Raw genomic sequence first — 23,173 nt, forward strand, 5'->3', positions numbered from 1 at the left:
CGCGAAAGTTGCATCTGTTGCGCGTGCATATTATACGATCGACGATTAGTTACGTCGTACTGCACTGCGCCAGGAATGTTAATCAGTAGTTTAGCGCGGCGCGCTTTATTAACTGTGAATTAAAGTTAGTCAGTGTTTCGCGGTATGACGGCATACGTAAGCGTTCGGCAATGCGACAGCATATATGCACCGATGATATGCAATTTACGAGCGGCTGAATATTTTAAGAATTCTATGCTCGTGCACATTTCAAAGCTCGTAGATAGATAAGGAGAGTCCGAAATAAAACTTAACATTTCGATACCCATTGCGAAGAGTCATAGTCATGCACCGTAAACTTGCTCGATTTAAATATTTCTGCTTAGACTAGATAACGTACATGCAAATGTTTTGTCAATAGATTTGCTTTAGAATGTGAAAATCCTTGAGGTCATGCAAATCTATATAAGACAAATGATCCGCACCTTCAAATTGAGCGACAAGAAATTCGGAGTAAATCTTACATAAAGTACGGTAAGAAATTAGAAATAAAAATCCGGAATAAAATAAAAATTAAAGTAAAATAATAAATTGTTCAAAATGAAATAAAAATATTTAAAGTAACACAAAAATTCGGAATAAATCTTAAAAACGAGATTGATATGAGAGATAAGGTTTTTTTCTTAAAAAATCACATTTTATGAATGAAAAGCAAAGCTTTAAAATTCGATAGAGATTGAACTCTCTTTCAGGGGTACATTGAATTCATTGACAAAAGTGAAAGATCGCAAAATTGTGCGCTCGCTTGATTCGTCAGACGAAGAGCATGGAAAATCGAAGAGATGATGTCATTTTTTAAACGATAATACGTTCACTGTGCGATGTACAATGTGTTGATATATGCGCGATGAATCATTCGAGTGGTTTGCTGGTTCGCTATTTAATGGTGCAAATATTTTTACCGATGCAATACACTTCCTTTCCGCAAAAATTCTTAAAGCATAACATAATACTTAACAGTACATATTACATTAAAACAAATGAATGCTAAAATAAATTTTACAAGGTGTACAAGGTTACAGAAGAACTCTTAATGGAGAGACATTTTTCGTCATAAATATACATATAAATTCAGAAATGCCGTACAAAGAATAAAAAATATTTCCAAATCTCTTTGACTATAAGCAACGAGGATAGTGCTATTTAAATTTCAGCCTTACCTTGAATTTGCTACCTTATTAGAAAATGAAACAGATCCGATATTCTATACAATAGCTTGTTAAAATGTAATTGAAATAGCATTATACATTCTATTATTTTATTTCTTTTATCACATTTAGGAAGAAATTACATTAAAAAATCGTATTATGTTGTATTATACTTTAACAAATTTTTATCGTCCAAATTTCACATCTACAAATTCTGTATAGCTTTAATAAACATTAAAATATTTCAATTGCCATATTATAATCTCAAAATTCAAACTTTTATATCAATATCGAGGATGTATTCGGGAATGCTGTTGCAGACACGGTAAATGGTAAGATGGAGAACTGCGGAGGCGGCCAGCGCCTGCCCCCGGACGGGGACGAATTTCCAGCGGCGTACCAAGAATTCAGCAACAGTAGCAACCAGCCACCGTACAGATATATCGCCGCGACAAGGACAGCGACGATAACCACGAATGGCGGTGGATTGTGCAACGAGAACGAGCCGTTCCGTGCCGGCGAGACTCTTAAAATGCTCGCGAACGACAGCAACGTTGTCGGTTCGAGGAGCATTATTCTACCCGATAGCAAGATGACGTTCGCAGGCGCTGAAAACGTGAGGCAGGATATAAACAAAGCCGCTCTGGCAAATATGGAGAGCGTCCGGTCCGAGATGGGCAAGGCTACGTCGGCCAATATGGATAATATATGTCAAGACGTGGAGTCCACCGAGGTGACTAACGAAGAGAGAAAATCATCTTATCATATCTCGGAAGATATCGCGAAGAAAAACGCTCCCGTCGTCTCAGCAGCGAATTCTCTTTATTCTTGTCAGACGACGACTAACAGCAATTTAATGACGAGCGAGAAGAAAATGGAGATCGCCGGATATTATCAGAAGGACGTAACGACGATCGAACAAGTGCCAAGCCACGTGAAAAAGGACACGCCTGTCGATATGCCACCGCCTCTACCATTGACAGGTACTCATTACTTACCTAGCTTCGAATTAATCCTCTCCTCCGTCCTTTTTCTCCAAGAAGCAACGTTAACATACCAGAAATATATTGTTAAATTATTTAATTCAATACTTCCGAGAAGATTGATTTCTTCTTCCTTTGAAATCATCTCGAAGCACATTGCATTTTTACATCATCTTCGCGTTTCTTACATCGTTATACCTCTTGTAAAAGTACATTGCATTATTCGCAGGTCCGCCAAAAATCGAGCAAACAGTTTTGCACGCGAGAAACGTTCCTACGACAGAATCGCCGCAGAGAAAGTTTTCCTTGAACGGCGATCTCTGGCGACAAGACGATAAGTCTGAGCGATCTGTTCGAGACAAAATTGCCATGTTCTCGTCGCAGAGTAGCCTTGACGCGCCTCTATTTCCTAATACCATGACAGCGGCAGCAGCCACGAGTAACAGCAAACAACGCCTCTCCAAGTACAAGTCTTCCGAAGATGTTTGCTGCAATGACAAGAGCAACGGACAGAAAGACCGACCGTCTTTCTTCCCCGACAGGACGCAGAGTTCTTTCGATCTGACCGATTCGGCCAAAACTATAACGGGGGATGATTCCGCGAAGAAATATAGCCAGAGGTCGCCCAGTTTGTCTCAGACTATTCAACCTGCTCTGTTGAGTTCAATCGCGCAAACTACGCGAGTCCCGAAGACGCTACCAATCGTTTCGCCGAAAACCACATCACTGCCAAGTACGTCCTCGTACGACAAGCAGAATTTCTTAAGCACAACGACGAAGAATTATTGCGCAAGCACCGCTGAAAGCGGCAATTTGCAGAACGCCGTGTATTCGAGTAAAACTGTGGGTTCTTGTAGCAATTCTAGCAACTCGGTCAAGACAACGAGCACGCCTTCATTAGCGCGAGCTACCAGCTTCTCAAGCCCGACACCCTTCACGCAAAATCGAGATTCTCTGACAACCGATTCCATCAGTAACTCACAAATTTCAAGGACGAATTCCTTGGGGTCCACGTTTAGACGACCCGGAGAAGATGTAAGAAAAAACAGCTTAAATCAGCTGATCGAACAGAGACGAAGATCGATATCGAAGCTACGTGGTCTGGTTATACCGGAAAAAGATACCGTGCCGATCGAGCAACCTATCGTCGATCTACCGGAAATCAAATCACGAGATTCGATATTATTGCATCAGGTAAGATTTGAAGTATAATGCAATTCACCAAATTTTTACAAAATTTATCATCTATTATTTTGAGAAATCAATTTTTATGATTAGACATTGGATTTTTTATATACAGACTAGACACTACAGACGCGCGCTTCGCGCGCGCTATTTAGCTTTAACATTATGCTATTACTATTAGACTATTAACCCCATGATACACACAACTGTCAAAATATACAATGACAGCTGCAAATGAAGTAAGCGCAGCAAGAGAACCAATCGGCATCGCGGAAAAGTGACAACAATACCTATGACATGCCCTTTTTAGAAGAGGATTGGTGGAAAGAAGCGATTAATAACTAAGATTATGTTATTTATAATATCCAACATCTTTATATACTGCAACATATGTTAGGTATAAATATGTTGGACATTACAAATAACGTAATCTTAGTTATTAATTGGTTTTTTCCAGCAATCTGCATATAAAAAATCCGATGTCTATTTACGAATAACGCCTTTCTATATTTTACGCATGCAGAAATGTTCAAAATAATGCTACGTTGAATATACGTTTTCTTTTTCCAGATACCAAAGGCAAACATTCAGGACAAGTGGGGGTCTCAAAGTTCCTTAACCAGCAACGCCAGCACGGCGAGTCAGCCCTTGAAAGCTACAACGTCCTTCAAGATGCCGGCGCCTCAGATCCACTCCAAGTACTCCCCGGCTTTCAAGAGAAAGTCTCTCACGGTTTATGGCACTTCAGTGACAACGAGCTCCGCGATGAACGGCAGCAGTCCGATGAAAAGTTCACAATCAACCGCGATGCCCACGTTTTCGGAGCCGCCGAAAAGCCTGGAGAGTATTTGCAGCCCGACGAGAAGCGATTACAGCTTCGAGTTTGCCTCGACAACTAGTTCACCGGATGGCACGCGTACTAGACCGAGGACGATGCAGAGGAAAGCTCGCTTGGATTACGATGACTCCGATAACGATTCGGCCGTGAGCAGCTCTCAGAGCAGCATATCTCGCGGCTTTAGTCCGCCGATATCTCCGGTACCATCGGAAAGATCCACCGTCTCATCGGAGAGATCTTACGTCTCCGCGGAACTGAACTGCCAACGACGACCCTTGATCGCGGACGGTTTGAGTAGAATCGTAGTCGCGCGGGATATCAGAGATCCAATTGTTGCATCCGAAAAAGATCAATTTGCCTCCAGGATAGGTGTTCTCGGTGAACGGACCTACCTGGTCGAGAGATCGTCATCCAGCAGCAGCGGATCGAATCCGCGGTCGCCACAGCCGAACGAGCTCGTGTCGAGGAGCTCGCAGATCCCTCAGCGACAACTAAGGCGGTCGAACAGCACCGATACAAATTGCAGCACGTCCTCGACGCTCACGTCCGGATCTCAAGCCAGCGCCGAGTCCCTATCCCGAAGAGTACTGAAGCCGCAAAGCGTGGAGGCGATAAATCGAAAGAACATCCTAGCGAGTGCCAGATGCCGAAGTGGCAGGGATCTGAACGGATCGCCGCTAATCCAGCGAAAGTTCTCGGACGACGAAGATGCCGCGAAAGGAGCCGTCGAGAACGGTGGGGTTATTCATCAGATGAGCAACAACTCAGGGAATGATCTCGCGAGGAAACAAGAGGTCAAGATCGCCTACATAGAAGTTACGGATCCCTTTGCGGAGGATGAAAGATCGTTTTCGAAGAAGGCGGAGAAACCTAAATTGCCGCCTAAAATGAGTTTCCCGCCGCCGGCTGTTAGACCGCCCAAATCCGAATTGTTGGAGCCGTCGAACGATCTCAAAATGTGGGTTCGAGCGGAAGTGAAGACTTTGGCTCGATCGATGGAAGAAACCTCGAACAGCAAATACGACAAGATTCCATCCGTCGCGACTCAAAATTTGGAAACGAGAAATAATCGTGGGTCCGTATTTAACGAACCTGTTATTAAAGCATCCAACGACGCTTTGTTTTCGAAGACCAGAACTGCGGTGAGCGATACGAAGGTGGCCGCGGTGGAAATGTCGAAACCGCAAAGTAGAGCGAGTTTAACTCCCAGAAAAAGCATGGAAGACCAAAACGATCTCCTGACGATCTTAACGACTAAGAGCCGCTCCAGATCAGCCATACATGTCGACGAAGGGACTTTTGGTAGATCGAAGAGCCAAATGAGCCTGGAGGATATACTTGGCGCTAAGCAGGATTTAAAATTGCTCCGTGCGCAAAATACGGAGTCGAAAATCGAGAACGGTGCGATGACAAGCTCGCCGGTGAAATCTGCTTGGGAAATATCAAAGGAAAATCGATACGGTAGAAGAGGCTCCACTACTTCGAACGAGTCCTGGTCGGAAGACAAACCCTTTGTTTCCAAAATACCCACCTTAGGGAGACCCAAAGCCGCCGACAGCGGTGACGAAACGTCGGAAAGCGTCGAAAGAATAAAAAGCACGACGGTGTCGAAGATTCCGACATCCCGTGGCCTGAATCGACGCAGCGCCAGCGTGACGGACATGAAGAAAGCCCTGGAGAAAATTGACACGAGTCCCGCGCACGGCCAGCTACAGCAGAGCGCCAGCAGCACTCACAATCGATTTCCAAGTCTGGACAGCAGCGTGGACGAGAACATCGGGACGGAAATGGACACCGACAGATGCTACGGCGAACAATTCGGCAGTATCAGTTCGCTGGCTAGCAGCACCAGTCTGATCTCGCAACAAGAACTGGCGCAGCTCGTCGAGGAGGCGAGCTTGGAGGAGGCACGCGGAGCGCACGACGTCATAGTCGTTCTTCTCCACAAGGAGAATCCGACCGGCAGCGTTGGCATCACCTTGGCCGGCGGCGCGGACTGCGAGGTGAAGGAGATCACGGTTCACCGAGTGCTGACACACTCCATCGCGGACAAAGACGGTCGGGTGCAACGGAGCGATAGGATTCTCAGCATAAACGGTCGGAGCACGCGAGGCCTCACGCACCGGGAGAGCATGGCGGTACTGAAGCAGCCGAGATCGGAGGTCGTGCTGGTCGTGTCGAGGGTCAGGATGGAGGAGGGCGGTAAACTGAGATCGCGGACCGCGAGTGTCGAAACCATCGTCGAAGGTAAAAATAAGGATATGCGTTTCTCACGTGAGAGAACTCTCACGATCCGTATTGACGATAACGGAATCGGTGTAAATAAGAGAACTCGGATTCGCACAGGGTTAGAGACGAATGGAAACGTTGAGGACACAGCGTGGGGACCACCGTCGACCGTGGCGGTTTACAAGGACGGAGCTGGCCTGGGATTCAGCCTGGAAGGCGGCAGGGATAGTCCCCTCGGGGATAGACCTCTAATCATCAAGAAGATATTCACCGGTAAATTTTATAGCAGATCTTTGTGTATAGTACATTTGCAATCGTAATATTACGTAAAGAGTAATGTAGTCCTTTGCACGTGTATAATGATCGTTACATTAAAATGATAAAAATAAGAATAATGATTGTTTATTTGACCCAATTGGCCACCTTTATTTAATACAGTTGTCGCGACGTTTTAACTATTGATTTTGGCCCTTTCATAAAGGTTTTTTTTTTACTGATTTCATGACTTAGGTTTACATTTGAAAAGGACCAAAATTAAACGTCGTGACAACTATATTAAAGATGGCCAGCTGGGTCGAGTAAAAAATCACTATTATTAATTTACTACTGGCGAAGCAAAGTTTCATATTTGGTTTGATAAAAATAAGATAATAGGAATGATATAATATGGTATCTCAACTTTATCTTTTACGACAGGAGGTGCTGCCGAGAAAACGGGTGCCTTAAAAGCCGGGGACCAACTGCTCGAAGTAAACGGTAACGACGTTACGCGAATGTCGAGAATAGAAGCGTGGTCTTTAATGAAGAAGCTACACGACGGTGAAGTGAATCTCCTAGTCAGGCATCCTGCCACCAAATCCTCGTGAAGGAATACGAAATCCCGATCGCACGATGCAAACGGAACGTAGAAATGTGCCAAGCAAGCGACTGGATAATTTTTCGATCGATATTTGTTACGTAAGCATAATGGTTTATAAGGTATGTTATTGATTTGTTTTGTTCGAGAGATTTTAGATGTGAATCGATATTACGCGAGAGGCTTTTTCTATCGTGTTTGTAAATTTAAATAATATCGCTGTTTAGTCAAAAATCGAAAGCTCAATCTCGCCGATTTATAAAAAGAAATGAACTATTTCTAGAAGCGCTTAAATGAATCGATTATAGATTTACTGTTCTAATTATTACATAGTCATCTATTATAAATTTAATGGACAATTTGTTAATTAACAAAAAAAAAGAAAAAAATAGCAAGCCTGTGTAATTTGCTAATTTATTTTGCTTTTTGATCAGACGTCTCGTAGATTAAACGTACATACGTCTTGTGCATGCAAATAGCAATAAAATAGTACAGTAAATGTACTTTTTAAATATACAATGCAAATTTGCGGTGCAATGCAATGGTCTCGATAGTTTCACCGCAATAGGGAATCAGTATCGCGAAAAGAGACTTAACTGCTGCAAATTTCCAATCTAAATCAACAATGCAAAGTGCAATATCATAATCAGCATAATCAGCAATGATTAAACGTGGAATGATATTTTCGTTTTGTGGATTTCAACGAGAAGTAGCGATACAGCATCTTAATATAGCAATATGTGTTTTGACAACGAAGTATATATATATATATGGGAATTTCGATGTATGCCATACGCAAGCGAATCGTAATGTTACTGGAATGAAGTATAGGTAGGCATGTCAATTAATCATTTAATTAAGGCGATGCGTCTCGTTGATACGAATCGCTCGTACGACATTAATTCCATAGTGCCGGCCGTGCAGTAATAGTTCGAATTAAGAATTTGCGACAAGCAAAATAGCTGGGTAGATAGTTAATAATATGAGCCTGATTGTAGATATCGCCTATTTCTAATCGATTTTACCGTAGTCACCCCGTCGCCTTACCATAGTGGTTCCTGTTACGTTAGGATACGAACGATAGTATATTTTTGTACGAAACGGTGGTCAGAGCCGATGTGTTGTGGCGTTGTGGCAACGTGAGAGAAAGTAACGCGAGAGATCGTTTCAGTTTTCTAACTTTTAAAATGACTTCGATTAAACTTTAATTAACTTAATTAGCGATTAACTCAACTGGCAGAATCGCTTGCAGTTTCAACATTTCTAACAATATAAATTGTTGTTCTTAATCGAATTTTTCTTTCTATGTATTAAACAACAAAAAATCAACTATTCCATCCACGTTAACAAAATAGTACTGCTTGATGAGATAATCGTTAATCATCTCAATCGGAGATTGATCGAAGTTTCTTAACGCAATAAAATCACGTGCGCAATAGGTTTATACTAAAAAGTAGATCGAGTTTTTCAAGTAAGAATTTGGATCACTTTCAAGTTAACTATGGTGCGCTTTTCAAAAATGTTTAAATCAGTTTAGTTAAACTGGGAGTCGATTATATGTGTATCTTAAAACCAAGTGAAAATTACAGAAGTGAGAAAATTTACTAGAGATTTACTAGAGTAAATCTGTTCGCGATTTGTAATTTTTACTTTGTTTCAAGATACATAATCGATCCCCTGATGTAGTTCATTAATAAAAAAAAGAATTTAATTTAATAGTAGTCATATGTATAATACAGTATGTATATGTATATACAAACAAACTGCGGAAGCATATTCTACAAGTAAAAATAAGAAAAAATGTTATATATGAAGTTTGGCTAGAAATACTTTATTACAAAGTTATAAACAAATATTGGAGCGGAACATGAAATAGGTAAAAACGGTCCTCTGACTTCTGAGATCTCCAGATTTAACGCCTCTTGATTTTTACTTATGGGGAACTTCAAAAAACACGATTCACAGTACAGAAGTGATCATATTGACGAGAAATATTGAAATGAAAATATATAGGTAACAATGGATTTTCCATTATACGGAATATGAATAAAACAAAAATCAATCAAAAATTGTCTAAATTGTCGGGGTTCAAATTCTTACTAGAGAAACTTTACTTTAAAAAAGGCCATTTTGACGCAATCTTGTTATTCGGAGTAAAGAATAATTTTAAATTTTCTCGCGGCATGAAGAAAGCGCCGACCGCTATAATGAAATCTACAATCAAATCGCGCCAATTAAATCTCGCACGATTTTTTTCAATAGCTTCCATGAAAGCATTCACGAGATCGTGCATTTCCTGATCATCTCGATAAAGCCAATGCACCGGTAGCGGCATAATAATATGCTCCATCACGCGGAGATACCGCATCGCCGCATACGTGAATAAAATAATACCGCTCGCAGCGTGCGTATGTCGAGATATTATCAGAAATTGTATTATCGCGAGGCGCGACGCTTTGCGCGATTAGTCGTTTCGCAGGTGTAATAAGGATATAACGGGACGAAACGGAAGGTAATTATTTCAGACGAGGGAAAGGAAGATGGCGAACGGCTGACGTTAAAGACGATTCTCATTGCCGCGCGCGCGCTTCATTTCCCGATCGTCCTCACCTGTTGTATCCTTATTAAGAAAATGCAGCGCTATATATAAAGTTCGACTCACCGATCTCGACGAAGAGCACCCGGAAGCACGAGGCACGAGGAGAAAACGGCACTTCGCGTAAACGCGCGCTTAATCAGCGCGGCGATGGCTCATATCTCCTCAATACTCCTCATCAAACTGACCCGACTGACCGTCAAATCGCCGGCCGGACTGCGTGAAGCGTGAAGTGTGCCCAATGCCCATAGACGGATCCATATATCGATCTATCGAAATCTACATTTTGTAATTCACCGATCCGTTCTATTTGATTTGAATTCTGAGAATTGAGATGTTCGAATGTTAAATCGAAACTCGCCTTTCGTATTTCAATCCTCGAAATACCGTTTCGTCTTCTCCCCTGCTTGCCGTCCATATGGCCATAAATTTTTAAATTGACATTGAAACGCGGACCGATCGATCGTTATAGTTGAATCTCAATCGCAATCGGAATTACAAATGCGCCGAGTTAAAAGGGAAAAAGTGTCATACATAACAGGATTATTAATATAAAAGAATATATCGGAATATATATTTAAATGTAATACAAAGCGTTTCGGGATCGATTTGCATTTATTAAAATTTTGTGCTGTGATATATGTGAGAATGACACGATTTAGTATAAAACAAACAACTATTGATTGAGATACTAATCAATATTACTACGTATTTTAATCCAATGTAAATTCGTTATATATATAAAACACTGAATTGTTCGTTTTTTTTTTATTGTTTAATGTTACACAAATGCTCTTTTTATATATATTGCGTATTTCCTATACAAACCATTGCAAACGGGGACACTTTATAATATAGCTCTTGGTAAAGATAATATAGAGCTTTTGGTAAAGAATCTCAATATAAAAAAAGAAAGTTATAATTCATATTGGAAAATGTAATTTCCGCGCACTTTTTTCATTTAAAAAGATTGCGAGATGGAAGGTTTCTTGAGTTATATTAAAAAATATGTTTTCATCCCTTTTTTTGTTCGCTTAATATATTTATTAAATACTATAATTGTACATATATTGTGAAAATAACAGCGAATTGTATATAACAATGATTAATACCAATAAAATTTCTTTGGAACACGATCTTCCTCGATACCCATTTCATCCATGATATCCATTTCGAAGGTTTTCAATGCCGGCTGCAAACAAAAAAGATGAATCTAATATTTTATTTCAGACATTTCTACGCAAAATTTGTTTATGTCGCTTTAAACGTTACAGTGAAATTTTCGTTTATTAAAAAAAATATATATATATAACTTTTCAGTATAACGAATTCTACACATAAAAAAAACGCGGATAAATTCACACACACACACACACAAAATATTTTATATTTTACATACTGCAAAAGTTATTTTTTCCACGTCATCTTTAGTTGTATCTTTTGCCTGCTCTAGATATAACCGAGGAATCTTGTAATCTATCGTCTCTTTACTCGAGATAGGAATGGGAATTAGTCTACCAGTTCTCACGGATACGCGTACACGTTGGCCATCCTCCGTGTATCGCCATTCTACTGGAGTTCCTTGCCTGCAACGAATCAAGTTGCACTGTGCTATGAAATATCGGTAATATATGTTCATCTTCGTAAAATGAATTCTTTAAAGAGATACTCACATATCTGAAGGGTCGACCAACTGTACCTGCGAGGTCACCAATAGCGGCTGTTCCTGCTGCAAGTATACACCAGGAAAACTTTTACTCTTCATAGTGCTTATCAGCTTTGTGTTAAGTCCTTCGACAATTATCCAATTCCTTTCTTGATAAATCTCTTTTACAATCCCTTGCTTTCCTTTATCTTTTCCTACTAAAACCTCTACCTAGACAAAAAATATATAAATCTGTACAAATAATGTAATAATTATATATTAAAATAATATTACCGACATCTCTCTCTCTCTCTCTCTCTCTCTCTCTCTCTCTCTCTCTCTCTCATCTCCTTTATTTTTTATAAAAATTCTACCAGCAAATAAACGTACTCTATCACCCCGGAAGAAGCTCCAATCCTTAATAGGTTCCACGTGAACAAACTTATGGTATGCCCCAGGCGCATTCTGACGATGAAATTCATGAGTCCACGGACGATGTATAGAGAAACGAAATCGTTTTCTTTCAATCGTGCGTGGTAAATAATTCGGCTTGTTAGGTGTCTTCCAGTAAACCTTGTTATGACAATAAATTATAAATGTTAAAATTAATAAATAACAAGATAAAAAACTGTTAGTAGAATTAATCGTCGATTAAGTTAATTGATATCACTTTTAAATATTGCGAGCCCAACATAGCAGTTTTTTTTTTTTTTTTTTTTTTTTTTTTCATCTGACAATTGTGCAGTGTGCAGACCTGTGCCATAGCTCGTTCTATGTAGCTGTCCGGTAAATTTGAGTATTTCTTCGACCATTCTGCCATGCGTCTTAACAAGCTGGACGTAAATCTCATGTCTACTTCCTCGAACTGCACCAAAATTATTTTTACCCTTGAACACGATTTTCTTGCGTTATTTTTAAAATACCAATATATGCCAAACGTGCAACCTCTTTTTGGTTATGTTCACGCGCATAGAATAAGCGCAACTGTGACGCGCGCGCGTTAGGGAATTTTCAACTATTAAAAAATGATGCTTTCAAGAAAAATATATTGTTCCCTAATCTTCTTCTTATCAATAATTTTCCACATTCTAATTTTATTTACTGACAATATCCAAGACATTTTTTTTTATCTAAAAACGAACGTGAGGTTTATAGTAACTTTTTTTTACGCAATCAGCGACCGGCGCCAATTACAAAGATCTTTAAATTAAACGGTCGCTGAACAATAAACAATATTTTGCGAAAAACGTTGCAAAGTTTATTTGTGCGTTTAACGTCATCGGTAGCGATGCGTCGTAGATAATTTCAAATTAATCTCCGCAAATTTATCGCGGACGCGAACAGTCTTCGGCGTTTCGGAAGATAGGTTAGAAAAACATCGCGCGCTCCGTGATTTTGTTGTTGCTCGTAGAAGATTTTTGTCCGTTATCGCATGCGAGTAACGATGTTGGTCCCGGCAAGGAGCGTGCCGTGCAATCTGCGACGAATCGCCGCATGTGTCACTTATAGAAACGAAATGCGAACAAAGATCGCGCGGCAGGGTGACGGGTCGAATTTGCTGTCCGCCTCGTGCTCGTCCCCGAGTATCGCCGCCTGCAGAGTTTACAGCACCGAGTCGGATTCCGAGCCGCGGGTCTCCCTGCCCGCGCTCGTGGACGGCGCCGAGATGTTCAATCCGTCTCTTATACTGCCGTTTCGCTTTTTCTTCCTGTCTTTCTTTCAGATTCCGCGCATAGATAAAGAGTTTCTTCTATCCGAGACCCTCAACGGAACAAAATATGTATGAGACTTTCTATGACTGATTAGAAATATATATGTGTGTGTGTGTGTTGGATACTGATAAGTGCATTCTTACGTTTCTAGGCAATAACAGTAATATCCAAGGCTTTAGCGAATGAAGACTACGATTCCTTAGAAGGTCTTGTGGCAGAAGATATGATAGAAGTTTTAAGGACAAAGATCGAGACCCTTAGCTCTGGACAAAGATGGTTAATTGCGGTAAACGAGGAAGATATTGTGTTTAATGTCTTGGGTGGTATTGCAGTTACGACAGGTAAGAGAATTATTAAGCTGATACCAGTACCCTACAGATATATGTATACGTATATCTCTTATTTACAGACGAGGAGCATTCCATTGAAATTAAAACGATCTGTCACTACATCCCAGAAAAAGCCAAGAAACAACAGAGGCTACAGACAGTGACAGATATCTTAAAATTAGAGGACTTGGTAATGTGTAATTATACATTTACCCGTAAATATGTAAATAATATTGGTGGTCCATGGATTGCAACTTTTGTAAATCACTACAGTATTAATACATAAAGTAGTAGATACATTTGCAGAACAGTTTGAAATAAAATTCGCGTTAATCTGTTTATTCATTTGTTGTCACTGTAGAAAATAAGTGCTACTAGCCCTCTTAGACGTAACATTTCTTTATATTTTTTTAATAAAAAGATATCAGTGCGATACAAGGTTATTTACAAATTTACATTATATTATATTTCATATATGTATATATAATATAAATCATATTTTATTCACAATTGAAGTATATCAATTAAGTTTGTATATTCTGTACATGTTAGCTGATCTTTTTTAATACTAATGGAATATAATTTTTAATGTCCAACTTTATTCCGTCAATAAGCGCTCCGTTTTTGTTAACGGATACAATCAAATGTCCCTGTAAAATAAAATAAAATATTCTGTAATGTGAATACATTTACACATGAACATATTTACCGCGTGCGATGAAATTTACGCGTTTAAAGTACCTGATAGATTTGTGGATTATGTATCCAACATACTTTGGAGTTTGCAGTTTGGAACAACTTATTCTGTTTTGTATACACAGAGTTAAAAAAATTTACTTCCAAATCGTCTAAATTACACACTGAAATCTTAATTATATTTAAATAAGGCTCCATAAATAACGAGATATCAACTTTGGCAGAAATACCAGCTTGATTGAGGTTTATTTCAAAAGATTTACTTGGAAAAGCTATTAATTTATTTAAACACTTCAACGCGGGCGATAGATCTCCTGTAATAATATAAATGGAGGGGTAAAAACCACAGTGGTGTGTCAAATTTTTTTAAATAATTTCTCGTATGCATAGATGCAATCTGTACAATATATAAATTGCATCTATGCACACGAGAAAATATTTTTAAAAATTTGACTTACACCACTGTGGTTGTTACCCTTCCAAATGTCATATATATATATATAACGTTAAACATATTTAATGTATAAATTAAGACGTAAGATTTTTATCTAATTACTTTTGCAAATTGGATCAGTGAGACGAAAAGGTTTAGTAATGTTAAAGGAAAACATTGGAATTTGGTTACGTTCTTTTCCCTTTAACAATTTATCTAGTGCTGCAAACACAAATTAATTAATTACCAATTAGGAAATATTGGAATTATATTGGAATTATAAATTCTTTCGTGTCTTACATTTCCCTACTTCTTCAAATACTTTGGTGACTGGGATATTTTTACTGATATATTGACTCAGGTGCATCGTATATAATCCATACTTGCTTTTTGCTCTTTCATAACTAGGACAATGGCTAGATGTGGAATATGCTCGTACTAAATTTCGTAGATGTTTCTCACTCTTATATTCCTCGACTTTAGGTATTTCATTATGAATATCAGGATTACATTCTCTGGAAAAAAAATTATATATCTGAATATTTGATCGTATTATCCATTTTTATATCCTCAAATTCTCAATATTTATATAAGAATAGATAATGAATGGAAGGATGAATGATTAAGGCTATTTGTAAACCAAGTCCACTTCTTGGCTATGTGTAGCTGAAGTTAACAATAAATATATAAGAATAGATAATTATAAAATTCCTTACTTTGGTGGTACTGTTTGACACATGTCCAGTATCGTTACTAAAAGAGCAGGTTCCTTTTTTAATGATATAGCTAGCAATTCGCTCTCGCAAATCGCGTCTTTTCTTAAATAAGATGCTGGCGCGTCGACAGCAAGCATATAACTTTCTTGCATTTTAAAACCATGCCCAGCATAGTAGACCAATCCTATATTGATATAAATTTTAATAAGTGATTGCTATATTTCCGCGTGTATATATATATATATATATATATATATATATATATATATATAGTGTATTTATAACTTACCATAAACTCCTTCCATTAAAAATTCCCCAAATGTCTTTATAGCATTCTTCATCTGTTCAAGTGACAAGTTTACACAGCCGATTACTTTAAAATCCATCCCCTTTAATAGTTCACCAATTATTGCAGCATCATTTTTAGGTGTCTCTAGACACCTGTGATTTTCATAATCGTAATTTGCAATGATCAAAGCTATTTTTGCAATTGCCTTTTCACGAGGAAAATCGAGCTATATCACGATTGATATACGAATATCAACCGTATAAATATGTGTATTATCATAACAGTTTTATAACAAAACTTTTATTTAATCTCTTTACTCAGAATTCTCATAAAATAATGCGTTACGAAATGTAATTCTTACCATTACGAGACTTTTTTGAGTGATTACCTCATTCACATCATTGCTTATGAAGCAATGATATTTTCCTTCATGCTTAGAGCCAAACCGTTTTATCTAGAATATTATTTTTCTTTTTTCGTTACAAAATTTTACCTTATCTAATGTTAACATTACATATACTTATTACATTACATATAATATTACATTACGTATACTTACGTGCAATACATTAGATGTTTCTCCTTCTAGTCTTGTATTATCTCTGAACCACTGATAACGTGGTTCAGGATGACCACGCGCTACACATTTGATTAAAAAATCTTCATCTTCCTTAAGCTCTAAGAAAGCGGGCGGTTGCTGCTGTATAACCACAGGCACGGGAGATATATTTACAAAAACTGATCTCGTTAGCAATACTGCTCCTTCATCATCGGTGACTTGTGAGATTTTGCAGTTATACTCTCCAGCTTGATCGGGGCTATGAGAAATTATATGTAATAATCAATTGATTTGCCACACCACAAATGTAGACAATATTCTTACCTATTTATAACGATGTCAAGTTCGCAACTTTGTTGTTCGTGCAGCTCAACGTTATTGCAACACCATTGGTAACTCGGCGATGGTATACCTGTAGCTTTGCAAAAAAGACGAAGATGCTGGCCAAGGGATATTTCTAAAGTGTCACGTCCCGTATCATCGGAAGGATGTTTAACAATTACTGACTCCTCTAATAACAATTTCATTTAAAATCAGATTGTCGTGTGAAGTGTTTTGTCTACAGTTCTATTAATTCGACTAGAGTAAAGAGACGACATGTACCTGGATAATGTAAAACTGACAAAGCATCGCCGAGTTCGCAGTCTCTGAGCAACGTGCATAGTATTCCAACTGTGCACATTTTTACATTGAGCTCAAACAGTAGATTGTCCGCTGGTGTTTTCGTAGCACTGGTATTCCGTTCTAATGACTGTAGCCACGACTTCCTACACGTGACAAACATATAAAGATCTATTAAGGGCAGACGCTCGATTGATTTTGATCGGTTATCCGAATCGTCTCTCCTTACCAATAATATCCAAGTTGTTTGGCTACGTGACAAGCGAGTACCTGCCAGCTCGAGTTCTTGTTCAACTCGTGAATCAATTCGTTGTACACTGTTGACGGGATATGTTCTAGATACACGTCTTCGTTGATTTTTGCCATTCTTAATATAAATTATATTTATTGCTGTACAATTAAGGCGATTAAAGGACAATCGACGTTTCGATTTCCCTGCTGTCAAACTGACGCGTTACTCATCACTGCGCGTATTTTCCAGAAACCAGATTTTCCTCGATAGAAGGAAACTATAAGTAATGAATAAACGCATATTTTAGGAAAAATTGCATTTATTACAATTTTTTTTCTAAGTTCATCAGGAATGTAACGATATTTCATGAGAAATTACATCTAATTCTAATTTTATACACGATAAAATTTTATTTTCTTCGTGGGTGTTTTTTTCCGTACATACACACTCATGCATGCATGGTGAAACCATGGTGTAAGTAGACACTAATACGTTATCGCTATCGCCTATTGTGCAAGGAGCTTAAAGGCCATTGCACGTAACAAAGTTTTAGTTTTAAGTTTTAATCGTAAGGCCGTAAGAAAATAGACCAATCACACTCGATTATTCTTCAAGCGCGAGGAGAATAATCGACTGTGATTGGTCTATTTCCTTACGGCCTTACGATTACAACTAAAACTTTGTTACGTGCAATGGCTTTAAAGCTCGTATATATCAGACTACGGATTGGGAATATTGGGATTGATATTGAATTGAAATTTGACAAATAAGGACAAAGCTCATAAATTTAAGATTGGTTTTCTTTCTTCTGATTGGTTAAATTTCAATTCAATTTCAATCCCAATCTGTAGTCTGATACGGGCATAATAAAAATACCCAAGACTTGATGAAGAGGAGAGCACGGGAGGAGAGATTGCAGGCTGGGGACGTGTACTGTATGTACATACATACGTGTGAGTGTACCGTGAGTGTACGTATGTACCGTGTATGTATGTATGTTACGTATGAGTCCCGTGAGACGAAAGCGCAACCTTGCGGAGCATTAGTATACTACTACTTGATTCTTGACTCGGCATTCGCATGTTTTGACAATTTTTTCATGCCATTTCCTCCTTGTCTCTATTCTTCATGGTTTGCCAGGTTTGAAATCATGTCAAAATCGTCAAAATACTGCGCTGTACCTAATTGCAAAACAGGCTACAAAAGCCTGAAAATAAAAAGCTCTTTTTTTAGAGTGCCAACGAATAGCGAACGGCTCAAAAAATGGCAAGCAGCGATTCCTGGCAAGAAATTGATTCCATCGCATTTGGTTTGTGAGAAACACTTTGAAGAAAAATATATTTTCCGAAAGTACATCAAGCATGACGCGAACGGGAAAGTTATTGCAGAGGTAAGTTCCAGTTTCCTTAATTCATTCGGCAGTTTGTCGTATTCATGCCATTATCATATGGTACTTATCAATAAGATAAAAAAATATTGTTACATTTTTTTGTAATTTATTGCTCACAAAACTCAATGCTGTACGTTTTATTTTTGTTTCGCTGTTGAAGGTTATATATAAACGTCCTCGTCTACACGAATCAGCCGTTCCAACTATATTCGAAAGCAATGAGCCAATTTTCAAATCAATACAAAAAGAAGAGTTACACATCGTCGATACTTATTTAGAAAATGAAGTTGCAGCATCTCCAACGCACAATTCGTTCGATGTTACCGTTTCAATCAATGAATCGCCGATCGTGAAAGTCGAGCCAGAAACTGAGTTTATTCTGCCGGATCTGCCAAATGATGTTGCTGATGGTGCATATTGCATAGTACTTTATTTCCAATAAATCAACATTTTTATATTGTAATTTTATTACAGAAGAAGCAACCGATCTTGCGTTTACAAATATCACAAATGAGCCAATTGCTGCAGAAACTCCAGTCCTGGCAACTTGTGGCACAACTTTCAACAGTTCATCGGTTACCGTCACCGAAAGTAAGTTTTATGAAGAAGAAAAAAAAAGACAATACGTACCTTGAAACATTTTTTTAGTCAATACATAGCACATTTAGCACTATGTGAATTTTTCACAGCTACTGCTCGTGCGCAGTGCTTTATTTCCAATAAATCAACATTTTCATGTTGTAATTTTATTATAGAAGCAGCAACCGATCTTGCATTTACAAATATCACAAATGAGCCAATTGCTGCAGAAACTCCAGTCCTGGTAACAACTTGTGGCACAACTTACAACATTTCATCGGTCACTATCACCGAAAGTAAGTTTTATGAATAAGAAAAAAAAACTATATGTACCTTGAAACATTTTTTTTAGTCAATACATAGCACATTTAGCACTATGTGAATTTTCCATGACATATACTAGAATACTTGAGAACTACGGAAGAAACTTACCTTGGAGTCCTCGCGCCATCATCGCCGCGTTGTCCTTGCTAAAAATGTGTGACGCGACCGATTGTATTATTGCAGATAAATCAAGTGCACATCCCGACAACAGCGGAGGCTATCCCGTGACGCTACCTATGCCGTGGATTGTGTGTCAGTTATCAAATCAGTACCTGGTATTTTTGTATACAATAACGTTGAAGAGACAGAAAACCGACATTCCGATAACTCAAAGATGTGTAACCCTCGATGAGCAAAAAAATCTACGTTATTACATATATGGAAACCTCGTTAACACAGATGCAACGAATCTCGTGCAAAAATTGGACAACATAACAATGCTCCCAAGTATTTTGATCAACTTCCAATACAAGAGCCTGTGTTGTGGCATGGGCGATGTGAAAGTCCGTTTTATGCAAGCAGAGGATACATTCAAAAACTATGTTGATCAGTGGCATCACGGCGAATGTTCTCTGCTATGCTCAAGAAGAAGATGCGATTCTTGCACTAAGTTGAGGAGGAAGGTCCTGCAAAAGGAAAGAAGATCAATAAATCCGCATTATGGAATTCGTGGATGGAACAGTGGCTTGTCGAACCCAGTTGACAAATATAAATTACATGTGATTCGGAGAAAAATCAACATTTTGCGCAAGAGACGCGAGAAAAATCAAACAAAAGAAAATCGTCAAAATTAATAAATTCAATAAGTCATTATTATTTGCTACATTGTGCGCTGTTTTCGATTATTTGTACCTGCCGTTTTTCATTCACGATCGACACATGGAATTTTAAGGTATAGGCAGTAGTTTCTATAAAATTTGTCTTGGTCCGCACGAAATTATTTTTGTATGCAAAATATATATATTGTAAATATATTGTAGAAATTGTGAAAAATCTAAGGGCCATTCTACAATACCTCGCAAATGATGGCAACTGTTAGTTGAAAAGTGTTATTTTCGGTTGCGCTCGTCAATTGCGGTTGTCTCAAAAGAGAATCGGCGAACTTTTAACTTTTTTGGCGACAGCAATTGGCAATCAAAAATCAGAAATAACACTTTTTAACTAACAGTTGCCATCGTTTGCGACATTGTAGAATGGCCCTTACTTCGATCATCTCCGATTAGTCCATTTGGAAATGACCAACCGTGATTGGTCAATCTGCTTAAAGATGCAAATGCGATTGATCATTTTTAATGGTCTCTAATGGTCACGTGGTACTTTTAGTGCCGCATTGGCGATTGGCTGAGTTTGCGCAAGCGTAATGAGTGAGAATTGAGAAAGAGTGAGAACGACGTCGAGTAGCAAAGTTATCTAAAGTTATCTAAGATTATCTAAAGTTATCTTAGATAATTTTAAAGTTATCTTTAGATTTTTAAAAAATATAATTATATATATTTTTAATATATTAATTTAATTTTTAGACCACTTTAGATAATTTTAGATAACTTCGCTGCTCGACGTTGCTCTCACCCTTTCTCACTTTTATTCGTCCAAAATAAGAGTCAATTGCCAACGCGGTATCAAAAGTACCACGTGATTATAATTCTTTTCCTGCGAAGCGGCTTTACTCTTTTGCCCAAAGTAGGAGTGCTCCGTTTTCGTATTCCCATGTCCGTGATTGGTTAGTGCAGCGCTCTAGTGACAAATTATTACTGAACGCGCCCAAGCGCTTGGCGATTTTCGCGGCTCCTGCAGCGACCCTAGGAAAATAATGGTCAAAGTCCCTAAGCTTGTCGTTGCGGATACGGCCGCGGGGTGGCGCGACGATCGGTCATGGTCGGCCCGCGAAGTTGCAGCTCCTGCGCAATGCGCGTGGCGCGCTGCGCCGCATGATCTTGCGCGCGTATCAGTGTTCGCCAGTGCCATCCGGAAGGCGCACATCGGGTTACGCGGGTAAACGCAGCGCGATAATCGCGATCCGTGCGAGATTCCGTGCCGAGTGTTGGTGTGTCGTCAAATCAGGGAAGGGGGGGGGAGTAAAAAAAACCCAGGGAACGGTCGCGAGGGAGGCGGACGAAGGGTTCGTTCTTCGACACTAGGGTGGCTGGTGGTCGGCGGCGGTCGTCGGTCGTCGGTCGCTCGGTGGCGGCGGTAGTGGTGGTTGGTGGTGGTGGTGGCGACGGCGGCGGTGGTGGTGGTGGTGGATGCTCCGGGTTCCGCGAGTGTCCGCGAAAAACTAGTGCCGCGAGCCATCATGGCGAACCCACGGAAATTCAGTGAAAAGATCGCGCTGCTGAACCAGAAGGAGGCGCAGGACTCGGCGGCATTCGAGGCGATCATGAAGGAGGTCTCGAACGTTACGAGCAGAGTAAGGAATTATCCCAGTTATCGTTTCCTTTTCGGCGTGGGTGGCCTCGCCGTGCCGTGCCGCGCCGCGATCGCGCCGTGACCCGTCGTGCACCTCCCTCGGCTCTCAGATGTTAGAACGTAAACAACGGCTGTCCGCCCTCGCCCCCCGACCCCGCGGACCCTCCATCGCGTTCCCTCCTCTGCCCCTCACATTCTCTTGCCGTTCTCGTTTTCTCGTTCTCCCTCCGATTCCCCCGTCTCTTTTCGTACGCTTACCGCGCTGTCGGTTTCTCCGTGTGTGTGCGTGTGTGCGTACGTGCGTGTATGCGTGCGTGCGTCGTGCGTGCGAGCGTGCGTGTTGCCTGTTTCTGCCCTGCCTGTGGCTTGCCTGTGTATCGGCCGGGTTGCTCCGCGAGCGAGCGAGCGTGTGTGTATGTGTCGACTGCCGCGGCAAGTGCAACGCGCGCGCGGCACGCGTTGTACGTATGTACGTCGTACGTGCAACGCACCGCGAGCGACGCACATCCGCGCGCGCTCCGATATACGTCGCACGTCGCATGGATTGTCGTCGAGCGTGTGAGCGCGACGTTTACTCCCGCGCTTCTTCCGCGCGAGACTCGGCGAGACGCACGCCGCGCCGAAGACATACGAGAGATACGAATCGCGCGCGCGCGCGCGCGGCGCGGCGCGACGCTCCTCGGAGACGCTTATCGAGCCGCGATTACGCGTCGTGGATTAATTTCCCGCGGCCGCGAGCGTGATCGATCCCGCGCCGCCGGTCGATCCGCCACGCCACGCCACGCCGCGCGAAACTCACGTTGCGAAATTTTAACGCGAAACAAAACGAACGATTCCGCTCCAGTACTTATCTAGATATCTCCGAATTCGTTCCCGAATTTGTTGTTTGGCAATTCCGCGCGGAGTACTCGCGGAGTATTCGAACGGCGTGGCCGCCGCGCCGGATTTCGTATTTCGCTGAAAAATAACATCGAGAGCCAAGCGTCAACGTTTTTTCCCCCCTCGGGCGGTCTCGCGGGTGACGAGCGAGCAGCAGCTCGGCGGCGCGCGTTCGATTCGTTTCGATGCGCATGTAAACATTCCGCTCTCTCAATAGCATCGCGCCGGCGGCCCTCGAGGTATTTTCAACGGGAGCGTCGCGTCGCGTCGGCGAGGTTGGGTCGATGCATTTAGCGTCCTCGAGCGCACCTCCGCAAGCCCCCGTGCGGTTAAAACGGACCGCCGTGCTACGTCGCGCCGGGGAGCGTTCGCCAATCGCGTCGAAAAGATAAGGACGTCTCGCGGGACCGCGTTCGACGCTATCCGAGCATCTCGGATAGCGAGGGCCCTCCGGAACAAAACGAGACGCGATCGGGTCTCCGCGTCTCT

General features: G+C 40.5%; 6 protein-coding genes across 21 annotated transcripts in view; 4 read left to right on the top strand and 2 right to left on the bottom strand.

Annotated features, from left to right (window-relative positions):
* Bbg (PDZ domain-containing protein big bang) overlaps positions 1–11,010 on the top strand; it is a 45,110-nt gene extending 34,100 nt beyond the window's left edge. Inside the window, exons 7-11 of one of the 2 annotated variants that reach the window (XM_077413621.1) lie at positions 1,508–2,170; positions 2,400–3,364; positions 3,926–6,440; positions 6,540–6,695; positions 7,119–11,010. In XM_077413621.1, coding sequence (XP_077269747.1) covers positions 1,508–2,170; positions 2,400–3,364; positions 3,926–6,440; positions 6,540–6,695; positions 7,119–7,288 — 4,469 coding nt within the window. In that variant the 3' untranslated portion in view covers positions 7,289–11,010. Of the gene's footprint in view, positions 1–1,507; positions 2,171–2,399; positions 3,365–3,925; positions 6,696–7,118 lie in introns of both variants that reach the window. The other variant, XM_077413619.1, reaches the window with a different exon arrangement.
* On the bottom strand, positions 10,882–12,585 carry Mrpl24 (mitochondrial ribosomal protein L24). Its single transcript, XM_077413643.1, has 5 exons — positions 12,274–12,585; positions 11,910–12,092; positions 11,548–11,750; positions 11,274–11,460; positions 10,882–11,066 (listed from the first exon to the last, which is right to left on the bottom strand). The coding sequence occupies exons 1-5, from the start codon at positions 12,367–12,369 to the stop codon at positions 10,980–10,982; spliced, it is 756 nt and encodes a 251-aa protein (XP_077269769.1). The 5' UTR covers positions 12,370–12,585; the 3' UTR covers positions 10,882–10,979.
* Positions 12,586–12,705: 120 nt separating this feature from the next.
* On the top strand, positions 12,706–13,901 carry LOC143901376 (m-AAA protease-interacting protein 1, mitochondrial). The gene is made up of 3 exons (XM_077413644.1): positions 12,706–13,299; positions 13,383–13,572; positions 13,641–13,901. Exons 1-3 carry the CDS (start codon positions 12,952–12,954, stop codon positions 13,844–13,846), a joined length of 744 nt encoding a protein of 247 aa, XP_077269770.1. The 5' UTR covers positions 12,706–12,951; the 3' UTR covers positions 13,847–13,901.
* Positions 13,902–13,958: 57 nt separating this feature from the next.
* Positions 13,959–17,645, bottom strand: LOC143901371 (mucosa-associated lymphoid tissue lymphoma translocation protein 1). Of its 3 annotated transcripts, none has more exons than XM_077413622.1 (12): positions 17,485–17,645; positions 17,104–17,383; positions 16,857–17,020; positions 16,578–16,764; positions 16,254–16,512; positions 16,056–16,148; positions 15,695–15,920; positions 15,406–15,589; positions 14,990–15,204; positions 14,813–14,911; positions 14,302–14,570; positions 13,959–14,210 (listed from the first exon to the last, which is right to left on the bottom strand). In XM_077413622.1, exons 2-12 carry the CDS (start codon positions 17,238–17,240, stop codon positions 14,109–14,111), a joined length of 1,935 nt encoding a protein of 644 aa, XP_077269748.1. In that variant the 5' UTR covers positions 17,241–17,383; positions 17,485–17,645; the 3' UTR covers positions 13,959–14,108. The 3 variants fall into 3 exon arrangements, 2 of the variants coding, with proteins under 2 accessions (XP_077269748.1, XP_077269749.1); XM_077413623.1 differs by having other exon boundaries at positions 17,551–17,568; XR_013258065.1 differs by lacking the exon at positions 13,959–14,210 and having other exon boundaries at positions 14,429–14,570; positions 14,715–14,911; positions 17,104–17,644.
* A 453-nt stretch (positions 17,646–18,098) lies between these two features.
* On the top strand, positions 18,099–20,222 carry LOC143901374 (uncharacterized). 3 transcript variants are annotated; one of them, XM_077413642.1, is made up of 6 exons: positions 18,099–18,246; positions 18,340–18,496; positions 18,657–18,906; positions 18,971–19,087; positions 19,252–19,371; positions 19,583–20,222. In XM_077413642.1, exons 1-6 carry the CDS (start codon positions 18,206–18,208, stop codon positions 20,191–20,193), a joined length of 1,296 nt encoding a protein of 431 aa, XP_077269768.1. In that variant the 5' UTR covers positions 18,099–18,205; the 3' UTR covers positions 20,194–20,222. The 3 variants fall into 3 exon arrangements, with proteins under 3 accessions (XP_077269768.1, XP_077269766.1, XP_077269765.1); XM_077413640.1 differs by having other exon boundaries at positions 18,105–18,246; positions 18,328–18,496; XM_077413639.1 differs by having other exon boundaries at positions 18,113–18,496.
* A 1,146-nt stretch (positions 20,223–21,368) lies between these two features.
* Positions 21,369–23,173, top strand: part of Crtc (CREB-regulated transcription coactivator) — a 38,938-nt gene continuing 37,133 nt past the window's right edge. For all 11 annotated transcript variants that reach the window (XM_077413626.1, XM_077413631.1, XM_077413627.1 and 8 more), the window contains exon 1: positions 21,369–21,806. In XM_077413626.1, the coding sequence (XP_077269752.1) occupies positions 21,693–21,806 (114 nt within the window). In that variant the 5' untranslated portion in view covers positions 21,369–21,692. The remainder of the gene's footprint in view (positions 21,807–23,173) is intronic.

The sequence above is a fragment of the Temnothorax americanus genome, unplaced genomic scaffold (assembly GCF_048541705.1).
Source record: "Temnothorax americanus isolate GAGA-0224 unplaced genomic scaffold, ASM4854170v1 Scaffold33, whole genome shotgun sequence".
Lineage (NCBI taxonomy): Eukaryota > Metazoa > Arthropoda > Insecta > Hymenoptera > Formicidae > Temnothorax > Temnothorax americanus.

What these genes read in the sequence shown, in the direction of transcription:
- LOC143901376 (XM_077413644.1), top strand. Translation starts at nt 12,952, where the DNA reads ATGCGAGTAACGATGTTGGTCCCGGCAAGGAGCGTGCCGTGCAATCTG. An exon ending in CCCTCAACGGAACAAAATAT is followed by an intron (nt 13,300 to 13,382) that starts GTATGAGACTTT and finishes TTACGTTTCTAG; the next exon opens with GCAATAACAGTAATATCCAA. An exon ending in TGGTATTGCAGTTACGACAG is followed by an intron (nt 13,573 to 13,640) that starts GTAAGAGAATTA and finishes TCTTATTTACAG; the next exon opens with ACGAGGAGCATTCCATTGAA.
- Mrpl24 (XM_077413643.1), bottom strand. Translation starts at nt 12,369, where the DNA reads ATGAGATTTACGTCCAGCTTGTTAAGACGCATGGCAGAATGGTCGAAG. An exon ending in GCTTCTTCCGGGGTGATAGA is followed by an intron (nt 11,751 to 11,909) that starts GTACGTTTATTT and finishes TTTTTTGTCTAG; the next exon opens with GTAGAGGTTTTAGTAGGAAA. An exon ending in TGGAAAAAATAACTTTTGCA is followed by an intron (nt 11,067 to 11,273) that starts GTATGTAAAATA and finishes TTTTGTTTGCAG; the next exon opens with CCGGCATTGAAAACCTTCGA.
- LOC143901371 (XM_077413622.1), bottom strand. Translation starts at nt 17,240, where the DNA reads ATGGCAAAAATCAACGAAGACGTGTATCTAGAACATATCCCGTCAACA. An exon ending in AAACATCTAATGTATTGCAC is followed by an intron (nt 16,149 to 16,253) that starts GTAAGTATACGT and finishes ATAATATTCTAG; the next exon opens with ATAAAACGGTTTGGCTCTAA. An exon ending in ATTTGAAGAAGTAGGGAAAT is followed by an intron (nt 14,912 to 14,989) that starts GTAAGACACGAA and finishes TTGTGTTTGCAG; the next exon opens with CACTAGATAAATTGTTAAAG.
- LOC143901374 (XM_077413639.1), top strand. Translation starts at nt 18,206, where the DNA reads ATGCCATTTCCTCCTTGTCTCTATTCTTCATGGTTTGCCAGGTTTGAA. An exon ending in ATCGGTTACCGTCACCGAAA is followed by an intron (nt 19,088 to 19,251) that starts GTAAGTTTTATG and finishes ATTTTATTATAG; the next exon opens with AAGCAGCAACCGATCTTGCA. An exon ending in ATCGGTCACTATCACCGAAA is followed by an intron (nt 19,372 to 19,582) that starts GTAAGTTTTATG and finishes GTATTATTGCAG; the next exon opens with ATAAATCAAGTGCACATCCC.